The 22,160-nt window shown below is 45.7% G+C and overlaps 1 protein-coding gene across 3 annotated transcripts in view; it reads right to left on the bottom strand.

Annotated features, from left to right (window-relative positions):
* USP25 (ubiquitin specific peptidase 25) overlaps positions 1–21,073 on the bottom strand; it is a 73,268-nt gene extending 52,195 nt beyond the window's left edge. For all 3 annotated transcript variants that reach the window (XM_087721531.1, XM_087721533.1, XM_087721532.1), the window contains exon 1: positions 20,857–21,073. In XM_087721531.1, coding sequence (XP_087577657.1) covers positions 20,857–20,901 — 45 coding nt within the window. In that variant the 5' untranslated portion in view covers positions 20,902–21,073. The remainder of the gene's footprint in view (positions 1–20,856) is intronic.
* Between the last annotated feature and the right edge of the window lie 1,087 nt (positions 21,074–22,160).

Below are 22,160 nucleotides of genomic sequence, written 5' to 3'. Positions count from 1 at the left end.
AGCCTGACTGGAAGGGGTCTAGATAGATTGCTTCCTCCAAGGACCGTTGGAGCTGGAAGGCCACCACCTTCTCAACAACCTTCCCCAAGTAGGGAAGGTTGGAGACTGGACGATAGCTATTAAGAACAGCTGGATCCAAGGATGGTTTCTTCAGGAGGGGTCTCACCACCGCCGCTTTCAGTGCGGCGGGGAAGTTCCCCTCCCGAAGGGAGGCGGTTACAACCGCCTGGATCCAGCCTCGTGTCACCTCACTGCAGTTAGTAACCAGCCATGAGGGACACGGATCCAGAACACAGGTGGAGGTACTTACAGCTCTCATGGCCTTGTCCACATCCCCGGGGGTAACGTCCTGAAACTCAACCCAGAGCTGTTCTACTTGGTCCCCCTGTGCCTCGGCTGGAACTGCGGGTGTGGAGTCCAAGTCCGACCGAAACCGAGCAATTTTGTCCGCTAAGAATTGGGCATACTCTTCAGCTCTGCCCTGTAAGGGTTCCCCCGCCTCCCTTTTGTTCAATAGGGAGCGGGTTATCCTAAACAGGGCGGCTGGACGGGACTCAGCGGATGCAACCAGGGTGGCTATGTGAGATCTTTTTGCTGCCCTAAGTGCCCTGGTGTATTCCCTGGTGCAGGTGGTTACCATTGCTCGGTTCGATTCGGACTTATCGGACCTCCAACGGTGCTCTAGGCATCTCCTCCGGCGCTTCATCTCCCGGAGCTCCTCGGTGAACCAAGGGGGTCTCCGGGATCCGCCGCCTCGGAGGAGCCGCAGTGGCGCAATCCGGTCGAGGGCCTCCGACGCTGCCGAGTGCCACGCAGCAGCCAGAGTCTCCACCGGACTGTGGGCGAAAGTGTCAGGAATAACCCCAAGCTCTGTCTGGAACCTTGATGGCTCCATAAGACGCCTGGGGCGGAACCACCTGGTCGGTTCCTCCTCCCTACAGTGGGGGTTTGGCCTCCGGAAGTCGAGCCTCAGTAGGCAATGGTCTGACCACGACAGGGGTATGATGTCGCTCCCCCTCAGACCAAGATCACAAATCCACTGCTCCGAGAGAAATACAAGGTCAAGCATGTGTCCCGCTGAATGGGTTGGGCCTCGAATTACTTGGGTCAAGCCCATGGCTGTCATGGAAGCCATGAACTCCTGCGCCCCATCAGAGTTTTCACCGAGCGACGGCAAATTAAAGTCCCCCAGGACCATCAACCTAGGGAACTCAATTGCCAGCTCGGCTACCGACTCGAGGAGCGAGGGGAGGGCTGCTGCAACGCTGTTGGGAGGCAGGTACGTTAGCAGCAAACCCACTTGACCCTTGAGGTCCAACTTTAACAGCAAAGACTCACACCCGACAATCTCCGGAGCAGGGACCCTACGAGGAACTAACGACTCCCGGATAACAGCGGCCACACCCCCACCCCTTCCCTGGGCTCTCGGCTGATGCAGCACCTGAAATCCTTCTGGGCACAGCTCTACAAGGGGGACTCCTCCCTCTGGGCCCAGCCAGGTTTCAGTAATACATGCCAGGTCTGCCCTCTCGTCTAAAATTAAGTCCCGGACGAGAGGAGCTTTATGAACAACAGACCTGGCATTTAGCGACAACAGCCTGAGACCAGGGTCCTGACTACTTGCGCCATCTGGTCTTGGAGTGGGACTCCTAGGGCCAGAAGGAGGGATCTCTGTAATGTAGCGAACCCTCCTTCCCCAGTAATGGCCTGCCCTAAAGTCCCCGCCGTATCTGCTCCTCCCTGTTACGACCGCAATACCCCGACCCTCTCCCGTGTCTCTGGTCCCCTCAACCACCCCCGTAGCCCCCGCAACTCCCGGCAGGTCCTCCGAATCACACATACGCATACACTCCCCCAAACAGTCCCCACGTAAAAGTTAAAAAACACAAAATTTACAACAATATGATCATAAAAGTGGGACATTCATTCATCTCATACGTACCTCATACATAGCCCATGCAAAGAAAGAAGAAAAAGATGAAAGGAAAGAAAGAAATAAGAAACTAAAAATAATTGCGCAATTGATTAAAAATTTAAAGTGCGAGTTCAGATTGTTGCCATCAGCTGTCCATCCGCAGCCCAGACCAAAGTTTCCTTCTGAGGGTAAAAGCCAATATAATAATGATGGTAACGTCCTCTAATCCACATCCTCTAAAGTAATGTCGGTTTGTTTGTCCGTTTGGGGAAGAAACCGGAAGTACAGCCAGCTGGGCACTGTTAGTTAAGAAATGCTGCGGGGATTCAATGAGGACGCCCAATGCCGCCATCATCTGTCCACCCGCAGTCTCAATGATAGCCCAGCCCAAGGGTCTTCTTTCTGGGGGTAAAACCACCCCAGGGAGTTCCCAAAATCTCACCGTCAGAGGCAGGCAAAGCGAAAAGGTGAAACAGGCACTAAAATGGCCAGGGGACGTTGCTGCTGTTCTCAGAATAAAGCCTGCCTCCTCGGTATCAAACGGCCAGAGTAGTACTAAAATCACCGGAGTCTCCGAAACTACTGGGATCGTCACGGTCTGCACAGCACAGGGGCGGTCTCCCCAAGACCTTGTCTTTGCCGTCCTCGCCGCTGGTAGATAGGGCAGGGAGGTGGAATAGGCGACAAAGCCTCCGAGGAGCGCCGCCGCTGTTATCCGGCTGGAACTCTTTCCCTCGCCGTCAAACAGCCGGAACAGCCAGAAAAGCTGGAAAAGCACGGAGGCCGCCAGAGTCGCTGGCGCCGGCGTTGTCCAGGGTCGTCCCAAAGTGGCAACCCCTACCGCTGGCTGGTCTTCCTGGGTCCCCAAAAACTTAAGCATCCCGGGCAAATCTTCTTTCTCCGGTTCAGAGTCGCTGCTGGAGGTTTTTTTAGGCATTTTCGTCGGAGAAACTCACGACGAAAAAAGCCTCGCAGCCATCTTGCATCTCGCACATGCGCACACAGGGGCAACAAAGAACACTTGGACCAATCAGTGCGAGTCCAAGCTTTTGGGAGCTTGTGAACTTTTTGGACAATACATGAGTGTAGGATGGACTACAAAAACTAGGAGAGCCAAAACATTCTATTTAAACGTTTATAATATATATCTAAACCAGTGTTTTTCAACGTTTTTTGTGCAAAGGCACACTTTTTTCATGAAAAAAATCACGAGGCACACCACCATTAGAAAATGTTAAAAAAAAAAAACTCTGTGCCTATATTGACTATATATAACACAAGGTGTTATATAGCAAATCAGATACTAAGGCCTAATGCCACAGAGGGGAGAGAAATGCATAAGTTTTCTTCCTCCACCGCCGCCTTCACTACCCAGCAGACAAAAGCGAGGGTCGGCCGGCGTCATGGGAGTCTGACGAAATCGTACCGCGCACCTCTCATTTGACTTAAGCGTATCGGTTCTCTGCTATCGCGGTTCGGGTGCTGTCCTCCTCCTCCCTTCTCCTTTCATTGTCGCCCTTCCTCCCTTAACAGTTAGAGATGTCAGAGATATCAGAGATGTCCCGAGGCAAAAACACCCGGCGGGTGTTTTTCCCACGGCACACCTTACACTATGTCACGGCACACTAGTGTGCCGCGGCACAGTGGTTGAAAAACACTGATCTAAACTACCCTCTAAGGAGAGATTTTCTGCTATGTTAGAATCCACAAAAAGCCACAAAAAGCCAAAAAAAAAAAAATGACTCAAGTCATGATGTCTGAGATCCTAATGATGAACATGTATTTGCTAAACTGTACAAACTATTTCAAAATTTGAAATAGAACAACGGTGTAGGATAAAGTGAGCTAAAAATTGACAGATTGACAGACAGACATTCATTTTCTCAATGGGAAAATATGTGATTAAGAGCGGACATATAAAAAAAAAAACTTAAAATTGCGTTCAAATCTATAGTTTGACATAGGAGAGATTAAAGATCAATGTTAAATTGAAGCTGGGATTTTCCTTTTATTATTGGTGGATAAATGATTAGGGTGGAAAACCATGGGAGATTATTTCAATATATGATTATTGTTGTGAGATTTCTACAGGCAGAGATGAAAATATTAAACACTACCTACCACAGAGGAATGGTTAGCGAAGTTGACAGATTTTGCTGAAATTGACAACAACTTCTTTTATTATAGAAATAATTTGTTGGTGAGTGGAAGCCTCTTATTAACTTTTTCATACAAAACACAAATATGAACATGATTTATGATTTTGATAATTATACAGGTTGCATTGTTGAAAGAAAAATCTAACTTTGCAGAGACACATTAAAATATATTTGTACTTATAACTTCGGCCTGATGTCAATCAGAAATTAGAAATTAAATGTAATAATTCTATGCCATGAATGCAATACAATTGCATTGCTTTTATTTTGAAGGCAACTCTTTTTTTAAATATACGTTTGTGTTTGCATCCTTGCCAATTCAACTGCATAGCCCAATTGGTTTGGTCCTTCACAACAGCCCCAGTTTCTCTTGTGATTCTTTGAGAAAATTAATTGTTCACCCTGACTTATAGTATTTCTGTTGAAAAATCCTTGTTTTTTGTATACACAGTCCTCAATTTATCACCATCTGTATAATACTGATTCAAAGTTATAATGGCCTCAGAAAAAATGGCAGTCAAAATTATGACAGCCCCATCACATGATTACTTGGACTTACTTGGACTTAATCTTCGTAAATGTCAATGTCCATAAGGCAGTGACCGTTGCATTGTGAAGGCCAGGGGCAGGACGTCACGGATTACAGCACGCCATTGATTCCGATTTAGGGCGGCTTGTTGGGCATCGGTTATTGAAAAATGGAGTGGTTGAAGATCGTGAGCCACTTGGGATATCCACGTTTTCTTTGGGGCATTTCGTGCGATTTTCCACCCATCCGGTCACAGCGAGTTAATCGATTGGTAAGGTAATCGGCTATTGTCCATACGGCAAACGTGTCCAAACCACCTAAGTCGTTGTCTTCTTAGGTAAAGTTCGATTGTAGTTTGGTTTTTACACAGCTGCAGTACCGTTTCGTTTTTCCACCGGTCCCGTAGAGTTATGTGCAGAATGTTGCGCAGGCATCTTAGCTGGAATCGCTCTAATAGGTTCAGGTTGCTTTTAAGTAAAGTCCACGATTCCGAGCCGTACAGTAAGATTGTGCGGATGGAAGCATTAAATATCCTCATCTTAGTCGCAATCATCACGTCATTTTGGCTCCACAGGCACTTCCTTAAAGAGGCAAATGCGGCTGTAGCATTGCCAATGCGGCTTTTGATGTCATTTGTAGCCACTACACGTTGGCTGTCGATGATCGACCCCAAATATTTAAACGTGTCTACTCTTTCGATAGGGTTGCCTTCGAGGTGCAGTTGAGCTGGTTGAGTGCCCGTGAAAATGAATTTGGTTTTTTCACCATTTATCACCAGGCCGAGCCTGTTAGCATTTGCTTGTAATGCATCCAGGGTATTTTGGGCGGTTTGGGCTGTTTCAGCAAAGAAGACGATGTCATCAGCATACACCAAGTCTGTGAGAGACAGCTGAGCCCCGATTTGAACGCCTGGTGTGTCTTTAAAAGTTTGTCTGAGGATCCAATCCATGGTTATATTGAAGAGCATTGGTGAAATAATACAGCCTTGTTTGACGCCGGTAGTTATTGAGAATGGTGGGGACACATTTCCCAGGTATTTTGTCCGGCTCATTCCACCTTCGTAAAAAGCTTTAAGCACGTTGAGTGTAGTATAGGGGATTGATTCAGCTTTAAGGGCACACCACAACGATGAATGATCTATGCTATCGAAGGCGCATGAAAAATCCACAAATACTAGAAAAGTGTCCTTTTTGTAACGCAGGCGTGATTCGGCTAGTTGTCTCAGGGTAAATATTTGGTCTGTGCAACCTCTTCCTGGTCTGAAACCGGCTTGCCCTTCCCTGCAATTAGATTCTCTGACTTTCAGTAGTCTGGATCGGATTATAGAGGTTAAGAGCTTGCCGGATGTTGATAGCAAACTTATTCCTCTATAGTTTTTGCAATTGGCTGGGTCTCCCTTTTTGTGGATTGGTACAATAATCGAGTCTTTGAAGTCTTGAGGCACGGCTCTTTGGTCCCAGATGGCAGAGTATATGCATTTCAGTTGTTTTATTATCGGTTCTCCTCCCGCTTCCAAAGCTTCAGCAGGGATATTGTCTACCCCAGGTGCCTTCCGGTTCTTAAGTCTTTTAATTGCAGCACGGATTTCCTCCTCTGTCGGAGGGTGGTCGTTAATTGCGCTTGGTAATTGTAAGTCCGCATTCTCCATCAGACGTTGGTCTAGGCTAGTGGGGTGGGGGCGATTCAGTAATTGGCTAAAGTGTTCTTTCCACCTATCCAGTTTACCCATTAGTGATTTTATGGGATTTCCGAGATGATCTTTGAGGTTTGAGCTCGTTGCTTTAAATTTTCCATTGCAGCTTCGCAGGGTGCTGTAGAGTAAGCGTGAGTCGTGGTTTTTGCTGGCCAGTTCCATTTCTTGGGCTTTTGCATTCCACCAGGCCTCCTTATCCGCCTTAAGCTGCCTTTAAATTTGCCTGTTAAGGTAAAGGTATAGTTTGTGGTCAATGTTCTTTATTTTTGTGCGTTGTTCAACAAGATTTAGGGTATTAGTCGAAATCCAAGGTTTTATTTTCCGTCGTTTTTTTGGGCAGATTTCATTAAGTGAATCAATGATGGAGTTTTTTGTTGAGTTCCAGTTTTCGTCAATGTTGTCCGCTAACAGAGGAGAAAATCTGTTCTGTAGCAAAAGTTGAAATTTGGCTTGGCTGTTGGGGTCAGATAAATTTGCGTAGTCGAGGGTAGCTGTGGGCTGAGTAGTACTGGGTGCCTTTAGGTGCAGTCGGAATTTTGCCCTGACCAGATGGTGATCCGATCCGATAGAGGCTCCACGCATTGCTTGAACATCATGAATAGCGCTCTGGAATCGTTTATGCACTAGGAAATAGTCCAGCATACTTTTGTCTCTGCCATTATTTGAAAACCAAGTGTGCCTGTGATGGATCGGGTGCTGAAACCACGTGTTGCAAACTACCATTCTATTGAAGCTTGCAAATGATAGAAGGCGTAGACCGTTGTCGTTAAGGCTGCCACATCCGAAAGGACCAAGAGTTTTCTCCCAGCCAGGACGATTTGAGCCGGTTTGTGCATTCAGATCCCCATAGAGAATAACTAAATGGTTGCCACCTTGATATGAGTCCATCGCTTGCTGTAAATTTTCATAAAATGAATCCTTGTCAGCATCGTCGCTTGTTTCCGTAGGGGCGTATACTCCAATCACGATCGTTGGTACAGTACCAGCGAATTCTAAAATGGCGATTCGGTCCGAAATCGGTTGGAAACACGTAACATGATTACAATTTGGGCACTTAGCAATAGGCTTGCATATATGAAGGTTGAAGGGTTTTCTGGTTATATGTTTGTGATTTGCAGTGTACCAGCCGGCTTCCAACTGACGAAGTCAATTGGGAAAGCTAGATTCACTTAACAACCAAATGATTGATTTATGACCATATGATATGTTTAATGACCATGGTGATTTGCTTCATGACTGTGCTAAAAATGGTTGTAAAACCTGGTTACGGGATAATTTGCTTAACTATATTTTGCTTAGTGATGAAAATTCTGATCCCACTGTGATTGTAAGTCAAGGACTACTCATCTGACATTTGTATCTAGGAATGACTGTATCCTACCGATTTTCTGGAGTGAGGGATAGGCAGCTCCAGTGGATGGTATTGACATGCCCATTTGGCCATGAGATTGGGATGAAGCTGAAGACACGCCTCTGTGCTCCACCCTTTCTTCTCCACTTCATCTCAGTCCGGCTAAAGACGATTCATATTTTTAACTTCTCCTGCGATTTCTATCTCTACTGTAACCTCCTTGCCTCTGCAGCCACCGTAGCTAGCTCTCTGCTCTAGCCTGTAAGTAGCTCTACTTGGTTTTCCTTTCTAACCATCAGGGAGTGTTACTTTGTATCTTTGGGATCAGAGAGAGCACTGAGGTCCTGGCAGCCATTTCCGGCTTTGCCAAGCACGTGGTGCCAATCCCTAGGGTTTTTTATGCGATCGGGAGGCTAGAAGCTAGGGATTCCCAGTCCAGAGCCCCCCCCCCCATCGCACCAATCTAATGGAAATGGCTTCGGCAGCTGGATTCGAGCTATGGAAAGCATGAAGCGCTGGGAAGCATGCAAAGGTTTTTTTTAACTGTGAGAGCGCCGCAGAGCAGAGGAGAGCGCACGAAGCGACCCGGGCCGAGGCAAGCCTCAGCGGCAACCCCCACACACACCATTCTCAGTGCTGAGGCAGGGACTGCCCAGAAGGGGAGAAAGCAGCATTCATTCAGTTTGTTTTCTCCTTAATTGTTGCAGCAGAAGAGAGGGAGAGCCAGGAGGCTGCGCAAGGAGGGTGAGTAGTTTTTTTCTTTATTTCCCTTAATCCCCCACATGGCCAAGCTGGCAGAGGAGGCGGGGGGGTCTCATTCTCACCCATGCTCCTCTGGGGAGGGACCTTCAACCAGCTGCTTCTGCCAAGGCCCTTAAGTCTGCAAACCCCCGGCCCTCTCATGCCACCCAGAGGGACGAACTGAGGAGGCACAAGGCTCTCTCAAAGACCTTTTCCAGGGCTGAAAAACTGAGGTAGGCTTAGTGCCTCTTCTCGCCAGTTCCAGATCCCCATTGGGGGGTGAGTTCCAGCCTGGACTCCCTCCAGATTCCCCACGAAGATTTTGGGGGGAAAGGTTTCCTTTCCTGGAAGACCAGGATTTGGACTTGGAAGATTCCTGTGCCCACGTGTATCCTAGGGAGGATCAGGCCCTGCCCAAATCGAGTCTAGCTCCCCAAGCTGGGGTAGCTCAGGAACCAGAGAATTCTGGCTGGGATTCTCTGGATGTAGATGATCTGCCAAGTGGGCTGCAAAATCTCATCGAAAGAGCCATTGGCTCAGGAATTGCGCATGGATTGCAGCAGCAGACTGATTGGTCCTTAGCACCAGATCAAGGTGGGAATCCTAGGGCCAGCTCATCCCAGGCTCGGCCTCAATCCAATTCCGTGAGCTGCCCCACCTCTCCTTCCTTCATTAGTAAAGGTTCAGTAGCAGGGGACAGACCCCAGAGAGATCCTGACCTGTCTGAGGAGGAGAAAGGTGACAAGCTGGAAACTCTGGCATTTACTGAACAACTCCCCCCAATTTATTCCGATCTCTTCTATGCAAAGCACGTGCTACTACAGGGGTAGAAGAGGAGGGGAGATAGATGGAGCTAGGGAGGGGGCCAAGGAAGGCTCCTCGGACGGGCCTACAGCAAAAAAGCCCCGGGGCCCAGTCTTTTCTGAACTCAAGGTGGTGAAGGAGGAGATTCCTGCCCCTCACCTCTTCCTGGAAGTCATCAAGAAGCAATGGGAAAAGCCCACCGCCTTCCCAAACCCTGGCAGTAATGACAGACGTTTTTATAACATTGATCCAGATTTTTCCCAAGCATTACAGTTACCAGCCGTGGACTCACCTGTGGTGGTCCTGGCATCACCTGCATCCCTGGTGGCCAAGGACATCACAGACAACCTTAAGGCAGATGACAGGAAGGCGGAGATGACCCTGAGGAAAACATGGCCTGGGCCATCAAGGCAGCAGCATTGGCTTCATTCTTCAATTGCATGCGATCCTGTGGATGGAGAAGATCCAGGAACGCATTCCTCCAGAGGATATGCGACTGTATCAGGATGTGAACAAGTTAGTGGCAGTGGCACAGTTTTCGGCTGATGCCACACTAAACATGATGAAGTTTGCTTCCAGGGCTATGGCGTCATCTGTGAACTCCCGTTGCCTCCTCCGGCTCAGGGGGTGCAGGCGGACAGCAAGTCCAAATGGCAGCTGGCATCGGCTGACTACTTGGGGGGGCTCCCTCTTCGGGGCAGCCTTGAAACCACTCCGTGGAGGACAAAAACAAGAAAAAAGTCTTACCCATCTCGGCGAAGAAGGCGGAACAAAGGTCAACCCTGTTTTACCGCAAGCCCTCGTACTGCCCCTGGAATAGGAGGCTCAGCAGAGCAGGTACTCTTTCCCCAGGTCAGAGAGGACATCTGACCACAACTTCAGTAGGGACAGATCCCGCTTCCAGCCTCGGAGTAAGTGGCCCTTTCGAGGGGAGGTGGGCGCCCCTACCGCCGGGGCAAATAGGCCGAACCTAACCCCACCCATTGGCGGTCGCCTGGCTCTCTTCTCCGAGGCCTGGGCGAGAATTTCCTCTGACGCCTGGGTAATTAGCACTATCTCGCACGGGCTTTGGCTAGAGTTCCTCTCCATCCACCCCAACCACTTTCACACATTTCCCCGGTGCAAAATCTAGACAAACACAGGCAGATCCGTCAGGCCATTAAGCATCTGCTTGACATCACCGCGATAGAACCAGTCCTCTCGGACCAGTAGAGGTTCTACTCAAATCTGTTCCTTGTGCCAAAAGCTTCGGGGGGTTGGAGAGCTATTCTTGACTTGAAGCTCTTGAACCAACATCTTGGGTACTGCAAGTTCAAGATGGCCTCGCTTAAATCTATTCTAGCAGGCATACGGGAGGGGGATTACATGACTTTTGTAGATCTCATGGAGGCTTATCTCCATATTCCCATCCTTCCATGCCACAAGCAGTACCTGTGGTTCTCCTACCTGGGCCACCACTTCCAATACAGGGTGCTTCCCTTTGGGTTATCCTCTGCACATAGGTCATTTACCAAGGTACTGGCAGTGGTGGCAGTCTACCTAAGGGGCTTTCCCATTAGGCTACATTGCTACCTGGATGACATCCTAGTCCAGGGGGCATCCCCGGGTCAGACAAGGGCGGACCTCTGGCAGGTCGTGGACACCCTTCAGGGGCTGGGGTTTTCCGTCAACTTCGAAAAGAGTTCCCTCACCCCATCAACTAGATTTCCCCATTTAGGGGCGGTCATAGACTCCCATGCAGGAAAGGTTTTTCTCTCCCTGGACCGCAAGGCCAGTTTGGTTAAGATGATTAAGCAGGTCCGTAGGGACCGTTATGTTCCCATAGCCCTTCTATCCAGCTTGTTGGGGGAACTCATATCCTGCATCGAGGTAGTACCGTGGGCATGGTTGCATGCCAGGACTCTGCAGTGGCGACTCCTACCGTTCCAGAGAACCAACACCAGCAGCTCACCGGCCAAGGCCACCTCTCAGGTATGGATTTCCCTCAAGTGGTGGCTGTCCCCAGCCTTGCTCAAGGGGTATGAGTTCAGGGACCAGGAGCCTCATTCTCACCACGGATGCCAGCCTCTGGTGTCCCAGTTGGCGCAGGGCCAGTGGTTCTGGCAGGAGCTCCGACACAACATCAACTGGCTGGAGGTCCGGGCGATCCAGCTGGTGCTTCGATATTTCCGGACTGCTGTTGAGGGTCATCACGTTCTGGTACTCACCGACAATGTGGCGGCCAAGGCCCAGATCAATCAGCAGGGCAGTACACATTCCAGGGCACTGCACACCAAAGCGATGTCGCTGGGCAGATAGGCAGAGACATCTGCGGTCATCCGGGTGGAGCACATCACGGGGATCGACAACCATCAGGCCGACTGACTCAGTTGAGAGACAATGGACAATGGAGAGTGGATCCTGTCTCAGGAGCTGTTCCAGAGAATCTGCCGGAAGTTCAGATGGCCAGTAGTGGACCTCTTTGCCACTCCGGCAAACACCCAGATTCCACGGGTCTTCTCTCGGTTCCCAGCTCGGGGAACAAAAGGAGTCGACGCCCATCGCGCAAGGTGGCCAAAGGGACTTCTGTATACTTTTCCTACCCTCCCCCTCCTTCCCAGGGTAGTTCAGAAGCTAGTCAGGGAGCAGGCATAGCTGATCCTGGTGGCTCCTCACTGGGCGAAGAGACCCTGGTTTGCGGACCTCAAGATCCTGTCAGCACAGCCTCAATGGCGGATACCGGAAGGGGAAATAGAGCAGCACCAAGGGAAGCTGATGCACCCAGAACTACACTGGCTGCAACTAGCCTTGTGGAGATTGAACGGGAGCGCCTAAAGGGAGCTCAATTTTCTCTGCAGGTGATTAGAACCATAGAGGCCTCTCACAGAAATGCCATTTCGAGGATCTATGACTCTACATGGGTGGCTTTCGTTTCCTAGTGCCAGGCAAAATGGATTGAGCCCACCAGGGCCTCGGTACCGCAGGTCCTGGAATTCATCCAGGATAGCCTAGATAAGGGTCTCGGGCGGGGGACTGTGCGCAGGCAGCTAGCCGCCATTGCCACGATCCTCCCAGGCGAGGGCCCAGTTCCTCTCACCCAACTTCCTACTGTGAAGAGGTTCCTTCAAGGGGTCTCCAACCTGCACCCCCCCCCAGTGGTGTATATATTCCCCACATGGAATCTTCCCACCATGCTACGGGCTCTCATGGAGGAGCCCTTTGAGCTGTTGAGAATGGTTAGTCTGAAACACCTAACCCTTAAGGTGGTATTCCTAGTCGCCATCATGTTGGCTAGAAAGGTGTCAGAACTAGGAGCACTCTCCTCTAGGGAGGACTTGTGCATGTTCCACAACAGGGTCGTGTTGAGGTTAGACCCAGCTTTCCTTCCTAAGATGAATTCCGTATTCCACCGTTCCCAGGAACTTGTTCTTCCTGATTTCTGCCCTAATCCGGCTAGGGAACGGGAACAGCAGTGGCACCGGTTGGACGTCAGACGGGCCTTGCATATTTACCTGAAGCAGACAGCCTCCTTCTGGAGGTCAGAGGCACTCTTTCTATCTTTCCAACAATCGTCTCTGGGTAGGAGGGTAATGCCTTCCACTCTTAGCCGGTGGATCCGCTTAGCCATCTCCCTAGCATACGAATCACAGAGGTTGCCGGTACTGGCCGGCATCACGGCACACTCGACGAGGAGCGCTGCCACCTCAGTGGCTTGGGCCTCCCAGGCCCCCATAGAGGACATTTGCAGAGTGGCTACATGGGCATCCCCATCGCCATTTATCCGACATTACAGGTTGGACGTGTTCGCATCGGCTGATGCAGCGTTTGGGCGCAGGGTGCTACAGGAGGCTATTGCAGAGCATGAGTTCCCCACCCATGAGACTTAGCTTTGGTAGGTCCCATCCACTGGAGCCTCCTGTCCCTCGCTCCGGAAAATGACAGTTGGTCTTACCTGAACTGCTATTTTGGGGCTCAGACAGGAGGCTCCAGTTCCCGCCCTAGGTAGTATGATAGCTGGGGTGGTGGGAGTTCTCCCTTGTGCCTTGTTTTCAGGTCTGAGGGGAGCTCACTTCGATGAAGTGGAGAAGAAAGGGTGGAGCACAGAGGCATGTCTTCAGGTTCATCCCAGTCTCATGGCCAAATGGGCGTGTCAATACCATCCACTGGAGCCTCCTGTCTGAGCCCCGGAAATAGCAATTCAGGTAAGACCAACTGCCATTCTCTTCATTTCACCAGAGTTTTCACAAACCTTATCTATATTCTCATTTGCACCCAAATTTACTCATTTAGGCTGTCCCATCATAGCTCAGAGGCAACAGGAGCTGTACCTTTGTATTTTGCAATTGTTGTTGAAATAAAAATTTTGCCTTCCGTTATAGGCACCTGTTAATCTACTTTCAGCAATGGCCCTAACCCTAACTAATAATATTTTCTAAAGCACATACTTATTTCTGAAATGAATGCTGTCCATACCTGGCAGATTTCCCAGCAAAATCTCTTTAAAAGTGTTTTGATCTTATGCCATTGTAGCCTAGTTCCATTTTGAGTTAAGCGGAACCAATCTGATATGTATAGAATTGGCATTTCCAATAGTGCCCCAGGACCTAACAAATCTAAAAACTATTTATCTGGTACCACTTCTCTATAAGTGCACTAAGATTCCTGGAAACGTTACATAAAATTGCTATCTTATGGACCTCGGTGGGAACAAGAGATTAAATGAATCTTTTGATATTATCAAATGTAGCTCTTAAAGATAATAGCTATATTTATGTCACTTTAAGCCAGAAATCCTGATATTAAAATACAAATTATATGCTTGTATATGATGCCAACACAAAGAAGCTAAGAAAATAAAGAATGGGGTAGGGGGAGAATTATCAAACATTTGAATAGATATTTTTCATTCTTTTTTTTTCTTTTGAAATGATGGTTTTTTTTAAAAAAGGGAACAAAATATTTCTCATGTACAAGAAATTATTCACAGCATTGCAAATGTTTTTACTTGTAAATACAAACTCAAAGACCTCTTTATTCTGTTAAAGTATAAACAAAATTATCTGCTGTTTCCCAGCAATAGTAACAATCATAGAGCAAGAGAAAGTATAAATTTTCGGAAGGTTATGTTAATGAAACGTACAGTGGGATAAAAAAATAACAACCTCTAAAAAGGGTCACTGTTGATACAGATAGTTGGAAGAGGATGATGGTCTTTTTCTATTTGTCCTGAGTGATCACCATCAGAACAGCTTCACGTCAAGAAATGTGAAAGTCAACTGAAAATATGCAAATTGCCATACTGCCTTCTTAATAAAAGAAGTCTAGAACTTTGTATTTTGCAAAAGAGGATAATAATTTTCTATACTGTGGCTGAGGCAGAATAGATCCATAAGAATTTGTCATAAAGGAAATCTAATGATACAACAGCAAATATTAATAAGATATACGCTCGGGACAAAAATAAAAAGCTTCTAGTTTAATTCTAATCCAACCATTCTTTTATTTTTAAGAATGAGTTCAAAAGTCAGAATCAGATAATTCTAAGATAATAAGAGAAAAATGTCTGTTTCTTGATTATATTGGGAAATTTTCAACATTAGAAACAAGCTGGGTAAAACAACAAAACATTAAAAGAATAACTCTATTCTGGGAAAGAAAATATTCTAGTAATACCGTAGTGCTGGTACAAGTTGACAGAAGAAACAAATAGCCTTCTGAATTAATTAGAAGTTTACCATGTACTACAGAAACCTCAAATCTGGTGAAATTGCTAGTGAATGCCATTATTCTTACAATCATTCTCCCCAGTAGAGTTGGAAAAGAGCCCAGGCCTCTGGGGTGTGGTAAAGGTCTGGGTCCTCTCCTTGGCCTAGCATGCCCAGGAGACCTGGTCCTTCCCCCCTCCCTGATGCTCTAAGCTACAACTGAATGAACCTTCTTTTCCTTTGCCTTACTCACTGTTCCTATGATTGCATAGCCAGAGAGTGTTGAGGAACAAGTTGCAAGATCATTACTACACTGCTTAATGAAATAACCAGAGGCAGCAAGGGCATTACAAACCTCCATTTAGGTGAGGAAGCAGCAATCATCAGTTATTTCAGCTGCAAATGCTTGAAGACTTTCTAACAATCAACCAAGGACATGCTATGTTGGTCATCCTATGAATACATAATTGTGCTAGTTTTCCAATCATCCTCTCTTCTACACTCAGTGCATTTTATACACAGATGATAGAATAGTTATTGAATGACCCTGAGCAATGCCATTGTAAGCAAATCCAGTGACCAGAAATCAGATGAGGTTTGCTGTGGGTGCAACATTCAATATGGTCAGGCCAGTTTAAGAGATATAAGTTCAGAGTGAACTTATATCGCTTTACAGCCCTCTCCAAGAAATTTACAGAGTCAGCATATTGCCCCCAACAATCTGGGTCCTCGTTTTACCAACCTCAGGAGGGTGGAATGCTGAATCAACTTTGAGCCTGGTGAGATTTCATCTGCCAAATTGAAAGCAGTCAACAGACGTAGCCTGCAATACTGCACTTTAACCACCGGCTGCCACGGTTATGCTGCTGTGCTCAACAGTAAAATTTTAACCATGCTAGCTTCAAATTGTTACAATGACAGAACCAAAATGTCAGCCATCAAGGTAAAGAACTTCAGGCTATGATGTGGATCCTAAGCACTCCTATATCCAGCTCCTAGATATACTAGCATACCTACAACTAGAAATGTTTTCTTGCCTCTGTTCCAGACTGACTGGAGACCATCAGATGGTAAACTCATCAATGATACTGTTTGCATTTAGAAGCCTGGCAATGAAGCCAGCACAAGTTCAATTCTGGACTTTAAAAAAGTCTGTAGGCAAAGGGGTTTTTTGTTCCTAGGTGTAGTGCTGAGAGTGCTAGTATCTATAGCACTAATAAGCTACTGCTAATATATGCTACTGAAGATTTCATTGAAAAAAGCACAACCAAAGACATGTTATATCCCAACACTTTATAGTCTCTTGCACACAGGGAGTTGGGGAGTACTCTCCTGTTCAATTATCAGTAGCCTTTAGGTACATATCTAGAGAATTAAAGTATTCATTTACATTATGCTATAACCTCCACATTGGATCTAAAAATCAGTTTATGAAAATGGATATTGAAGATATTCATGTACTTGCTTAATTGCAATACCACATACAAGCAATTTCCTAGAACACTATTAGAAATGTGGGAGTCCATTAGGTTGTCTAATGTTGCTCAGGTTGCAACAACCAAGTACATAATGTAAAACTTCATTCTGGGGGAAAGTGCACTGGGGCAGGATGCATTTTATATGTTTGCCTCACTAGCCATGCAAGGTTGACGCTGAACACTCTCCCCCGGCTTTTGGAACCACTACTGAAACAGAGATAGGTGGCGAGAGTGGCCCTGGATCACAAACTCAGAAGGAAGCAGATACTGCAAAAAAAGGAAAGGAGAATGTGTCCGTGTATATAAAAATATTTAAGGTGTCCTCTCTTGCAATAGAGAGAAGAACAATATCTCAAGCTGGTGTCACTGCTCTATGCTCAATACAAAACCATAGGAATTTTTAATATTTGCTTCCAAATGTGGAGTGCTGGTACCTGAACAGATAAGGTATTTCACATTGCATTATGCTTCTCACAGTATTTTTCTTTCCCCCTGGTTTAGTCCTAGACGAGACTTTCAAACCTCAAGGGAATGGGAAACTATGAGGGGAGTGTGCAGTAGGCCTTAAGAAAGGCCAATACATCACCCCATAACATCATCCAGTAGTGAGTGGATGGCAATCAGTTTACTAGGAGAATTACACACAAGATAAAACAGCTAGGCTTCTACATCTTCTTTTTTTTGTGGAGTGTGATATGCTTGGCCACACAATTCTTAATTCATGCAACAGTACTTCTAGCTTCTGACATAGAAGCATCTGCAAAAAAATAGTAACATACAGGAGAGAAATGCCACTGGCAATAATCCTAGCTCTCAATACCAGCATCAATGTGCTGGCTGCAATTTCTGCTGAAATGGAAGAGGAAACAGATGTGGATGCTGTGGTTAGAGGTGTATGAGCCAAATGCTTAGAGAATAATGCTCACGGGGAGACTACAGTTAATTCATGAGGCAGTCCAAAGGCATCAATAGAGGTGGTTCTACCTTGCACACATTAAATGGAGAGATGAATGATGGCTAACAATCTTCAGGATAACTCATGTGAATCTCCTTTAGGTTTCCAAATGTTTGGGGTGGGGGGAGATGTCCAGCTAAAAGCCCCTAATCCAAATAGATTTTCCAAGGGAAAACCATTTCAACAATTAAACATTTAGCATGCTAAGAAATCCCTGACTATTTTTTCCAAACCTATCAAGATTTTGAGGCCTTCTCAATGTTTTAAGTCTGAGCTGCCATTAACCGATCTATTTGCACCACTTGGAAAGAAACTGTCAGATGGCACTGTTAAGAATCCAGTGTTAATTTCTGCAGTCCCACTGATATGTACCTGCAGAATTATACAGCAACAAGGCACTATTCCAATACTTAGGTACCTGTTGACTCCTGGCTGTGGTACAGTGATGATACTATTCCTCTTCCTTTAGCTGCTCTGTGTGTGGATGAAAAAAGCACTTTCAATTTTGTGGTCCAATATAATTATGGAAAAGTTTTGCCAACTATATTTTATTATCAAAAGAGATATCAATATCACACTGAGCTTCTGTTGTGTGTGGAGTGCAGTATGTCATTTAAACATGCAGGGGAAGAAACATTAAAACTTCTCCCTGGTTTTACTACTATAAATCTCACTGCAAGACCAGTACACACACACACACACACACCCGCCTTATGGGCATGAGTAGAGGCAGAGATTTGTTAGCAAGGAGAAGCACAGTTCCATGACTTGAAGCACCAAATACGAACATACAGCAGTTTCCCACTGATATACAAGTAGTCCTTGATTTACAACAGTTCATTTAGTGACTTTTCAAGTTACAATGGCACTGAAAACAGTGACTTATGACCATCTTTCAGAGTTACCACCTTTTTAGCATGCCCATGATCATGTAATCAAAATTCAAATGCTTCACAACTGGTTCATTCTTATGACTTTTGCTTTGTCCCAAGGTCATGCAATCACCTTTTGCAACCTTTCAAAAAGCAAAGTCAATGGGGAAGCCAGATTCACATAACAATTGTATTAATAAATCAACTGCAGTGATTCGCTTAACAACTGTTGTAGGAAATGTCGTAAAGTAGAACCAAACTCACTTAACAACAGACATTTTGGGCTCAATTGTGGTCATAGGTCAAGGACTACCTGTATAATATTGTGAAGCAAAAATTGGAGGGTGGGGCAGAGAGGAATGCATACCATCCAAGTTGTATCCCTTCAATGGGATCATAGCTACGCCTTTTTCAAGAGGATTTACATCTAAGCCTTTCCTCATACTTAGTGAAGAGATTCTGCTACTGCCTTTCAACTTTCTTCCAGATACACAATTTCATTCAAAGCTAAACAATAAAGACTGCACCAGTACATTATAGTGAGATATGGATTAGATAGCTGTAAGTGATAATCAGTTCCTATGTGATATAAGCATTGATGCAAAAGAACCAAAAAAGATAATTAAATTCTATCTAGAATAATTGTGAACACTATAAAAGTAGATTTTGATCTAATTATTAAACGTTTGAAAAATATATTTCTAAACCTGTGTTAAGTTCTTTCGCTATAAACATTTTACTTTTATGTGCAATTTTTAGAATTAAGGATAAAGGGCATAAAGAATTAGGACAGCATAAGTAAATATAAGGGAATTGTACTATTAGTAGAATAATTTATAGTGTAAGAATTCAATTTATAAGCAAGTTGGATCATGAACATACCTATATTTTTCACATTACTTCAAAAAATAGTAGCCATTTTATTGATTACCATAACATATAATGGCTCAACCAAATTTCAATTTATAGAGATTCATACTATTACCAAATGATCAAATATGATTATAACAATCTGTCTATAACAATCTGTCTTTGTAGCAATAAGACTTATATACAGTTTCTTAGTGCTTTGCAGTTCTCTCTAAGCAGTTTACAGAGTCAACATATTGTCTCCAAGAATCTGGGTCCTCATTTTACCAACCTTGGAAACATAGAGGCTGAGTTAACCTTAAACTGGTCAGAATTGAACTGCTAACAGGCAGCAGAATTAGCCTGCAATACTGCATTCTAACCACTGCGCCACCAACTGCTCAACAAATCCAAATCTCAATAGCTCTCTAACCGTACATATATTGAACAATGCATTATTTCCTATTATATTAAGAACAATAAAGCACAGAATTACCAAGTTTTAATAACATAGATTCAAATCTATGTGCAACGACAGTTAGCTTGGGAGAGCCGTTCTTTTTCAACCTGATCTACTTCACAAGGATTTTATAAGAAAGTATAATTAGAAACTAAACCATATAAGCTGTCCCACATCTCTAAAAAATAACATGTAAAGGTAGACCTTTACCTTTATTTACACCCACAAATTCTTTTCAATCACAAAGAGTTATTCTTGAACATAGACCACTCTGTTTGAGAAAATTTTGTTTCCAATACTTTTGATCCTGTTTATAAACACACTAACAGAACCTTCACCAAAATACAACTGATTTTTTTTTCTTCTATTCAATTATGTCAGATTCTTGAAGATTGTTTATACAATTCCCTGCAGTTCTTTTGGCAATTTCTCAGAAGTGGTTTGCCATTGTTTCCTTCCTAGGGCTGAGAAAAAGTGATTGGCCCAAGGTCATCCAGCCAGTTACATGCCCAAGACAGAACTAGAACTGTCTCCTGCTTGGTGCTTTAACCATTACATCAAACTTGCTCTCCCTTTATTAATTAGGCCATCCTTTACTATTTAACAAGTCTCATCTTAAACTCTACACTAGCAAACACCAGATTAAGAATACTGAGTGTAACCCATTTTCATCTACTCATTTGATCCTCCAGTTAAGAAATAAACAAAAAAAGTATTGTTTTAATACAAACTTCTCTCAAGGGAACACGTTACTGGTCCCTTTCAGAGCCCAAACTTTAAATACATCTCTCTGTCAATGTTTACCAGACGTCTGTAAGTATTACAGAACTTTGCAGGAGGGACGTGACAGGATACAAGAACTAGGGGAGAATATGGATGAACGTCTCAATTCTTCTGTTTAGAAACAGTGTCACTTTGGAGACAGGAGATGACACAGGGAGCAAAAAGGTGAGACAGAAATGCCTAATGAGTCAATGCTTTGGCAGACTCCCTTAGGCGCTTCTGACAAGACAAGTTGGGAGTGGGGAAACGAAACAAACGAGGGACAAGAAGAGCTTTACAAGCAACCAAAGGGTAAGAAAGAAAGAAAACTCTGCCCAAAGCAGTTTATCCAAAAGCCACAACTACCTTCCCTTCGCTAAACAGGTCGGAAAGAACAACCCCAATTCCATCACAACTTCCCCTCCATACGCAAAGGTCACGGAGGAAGCAGGGGGGAAAAGGGAGGGGTCGCAGACCCGCCTCGGTGGAGGCTCCAGAACGCGAGGCCCTCGCGCAGCTCAAGGGCCCGCGGCGGCCTGAACGAAGCGAGGAAGGGTCTCTTCACCCCGTCGCTTTCCTCCTTCCCGGCCGGCTCTTCCCTTACCTTCTGGGAGTTGCTCTGCTGCAGCACATTCTGCTCCACGGTCATGGCCCTTTTCCCAGCTTCGGCTTCCCTCCCTGCCGGCCTAAGGGACTGACGACGACGACGAAGAAGAAGAAGAAGGGGCGCTGGCGAGGAAAGGCTGAGAGAACCAGAGTGAGCGCCAGGCCTGAGCGGACCCAAGAGGAAAAGGAGGAGGGCTAGGAGGCCGCCGCTGAGTCAACGCAGCCGTGACGTGACGCGCCGCCCAAATAGCAACAACCCCGGGGAAGAGCAGCGCGCTTTTGGGCCGGCCCTACGCCTGCTGAGAGGAAGGCGCGCCCACGGCGTCGCGGCCTCAACCAAACCAGGCCGGCTCTGCAATGGGAGTTTCGGCTCCTCCCATCTCGCCGTTGTTTCTCTTCATTACGTCTTAGAGCGCGGTCGTGCACACAGCTCTACTCGGTTAATGAATAATTGAAACTTTATTTAAAAGTAGCAGTGCGTGAATGGATAGCGTAAGGGGTTATGAGCAGTTTCCTTTTAAACAGATATACTAGGAAATTTTATTTATTTGATAAATAACACCCCTCTGCGCTTAGTTTGTACGAGGTTACCCTATTTCCCGCCCCCCCCTTTTTTTCTGCTACTAAATGCCGTGATAATTTCCTTTCTCCCTTCTTTTTACTCGGCCCGATTATCGGCTCTTTCTTCTCGTTCCTCTTCAAATTCTTTTATTGTAAGGGCGTGTCCACTTTTTAAAAAAATGATAGTTAACCCCTTAGCCGAATTTCCAGAGAACAACACTTTCTTTTCATCACATAAAAGTCGGAGAGGATTATGTGCTTCAGGTAGTCAAAGAACGCTGGATTATTTTGTGTTAACAAAAACATGGCAAGAGAAAGAGGCTGATGAGTGACTATATGGAGATAATGCTGTTCCTCCAAAAGACTTGTTTTGGTTTCTGTAGGGATTCTCCATTAAACCATCCTGTGCAAGCAGATTCAGCCAGCCATTGAGGAACAATTGGAAGATGCAGCCATAATTTGCTTAATTCTTGCTGTTAAAAAGTCACTCAACTTCATACTTATGAGGAACTGAACAATGATCTACTGAATTAATGCACTCGCCTGGTTTTGCTCTACACATTAATTTATAAATTTCCCAAATTGGCTGGCTTGATGTGTCACACTGAGCCACAAAGTTGCCAACCTCAGTATTCTGTGAACTCATGTATAAAGTGTTACATTGTCTCCATAGAAGGCACTAACTGGAGGATGGGACCTAATCTGTTACTCCCAAATCTAAGCATAAGGACCCAAATCACT

The sequence above is a fragment of the Thamnophis sirtalis genome, unplaced genomic scaffold, assembly GCF_051295495.1.
Source record: "Thamnophis sirtalis isolate CommonGarterSnake01/CBP01778 unplaced genomic scaffold, rThaSir2_p1.2 scaffold_8, whole genome shotgun sequence".
NCBI lineage: Eukaryota > Metazoa > Chordata > Lepidosauria > Squamata > Natricidae > Thamnophis > Thamnophis sirtalis.
Note: the sequence above shows the minus strand (reverse complement) of the source record. Positions and strands in the feature narration are given on the sequence as shown.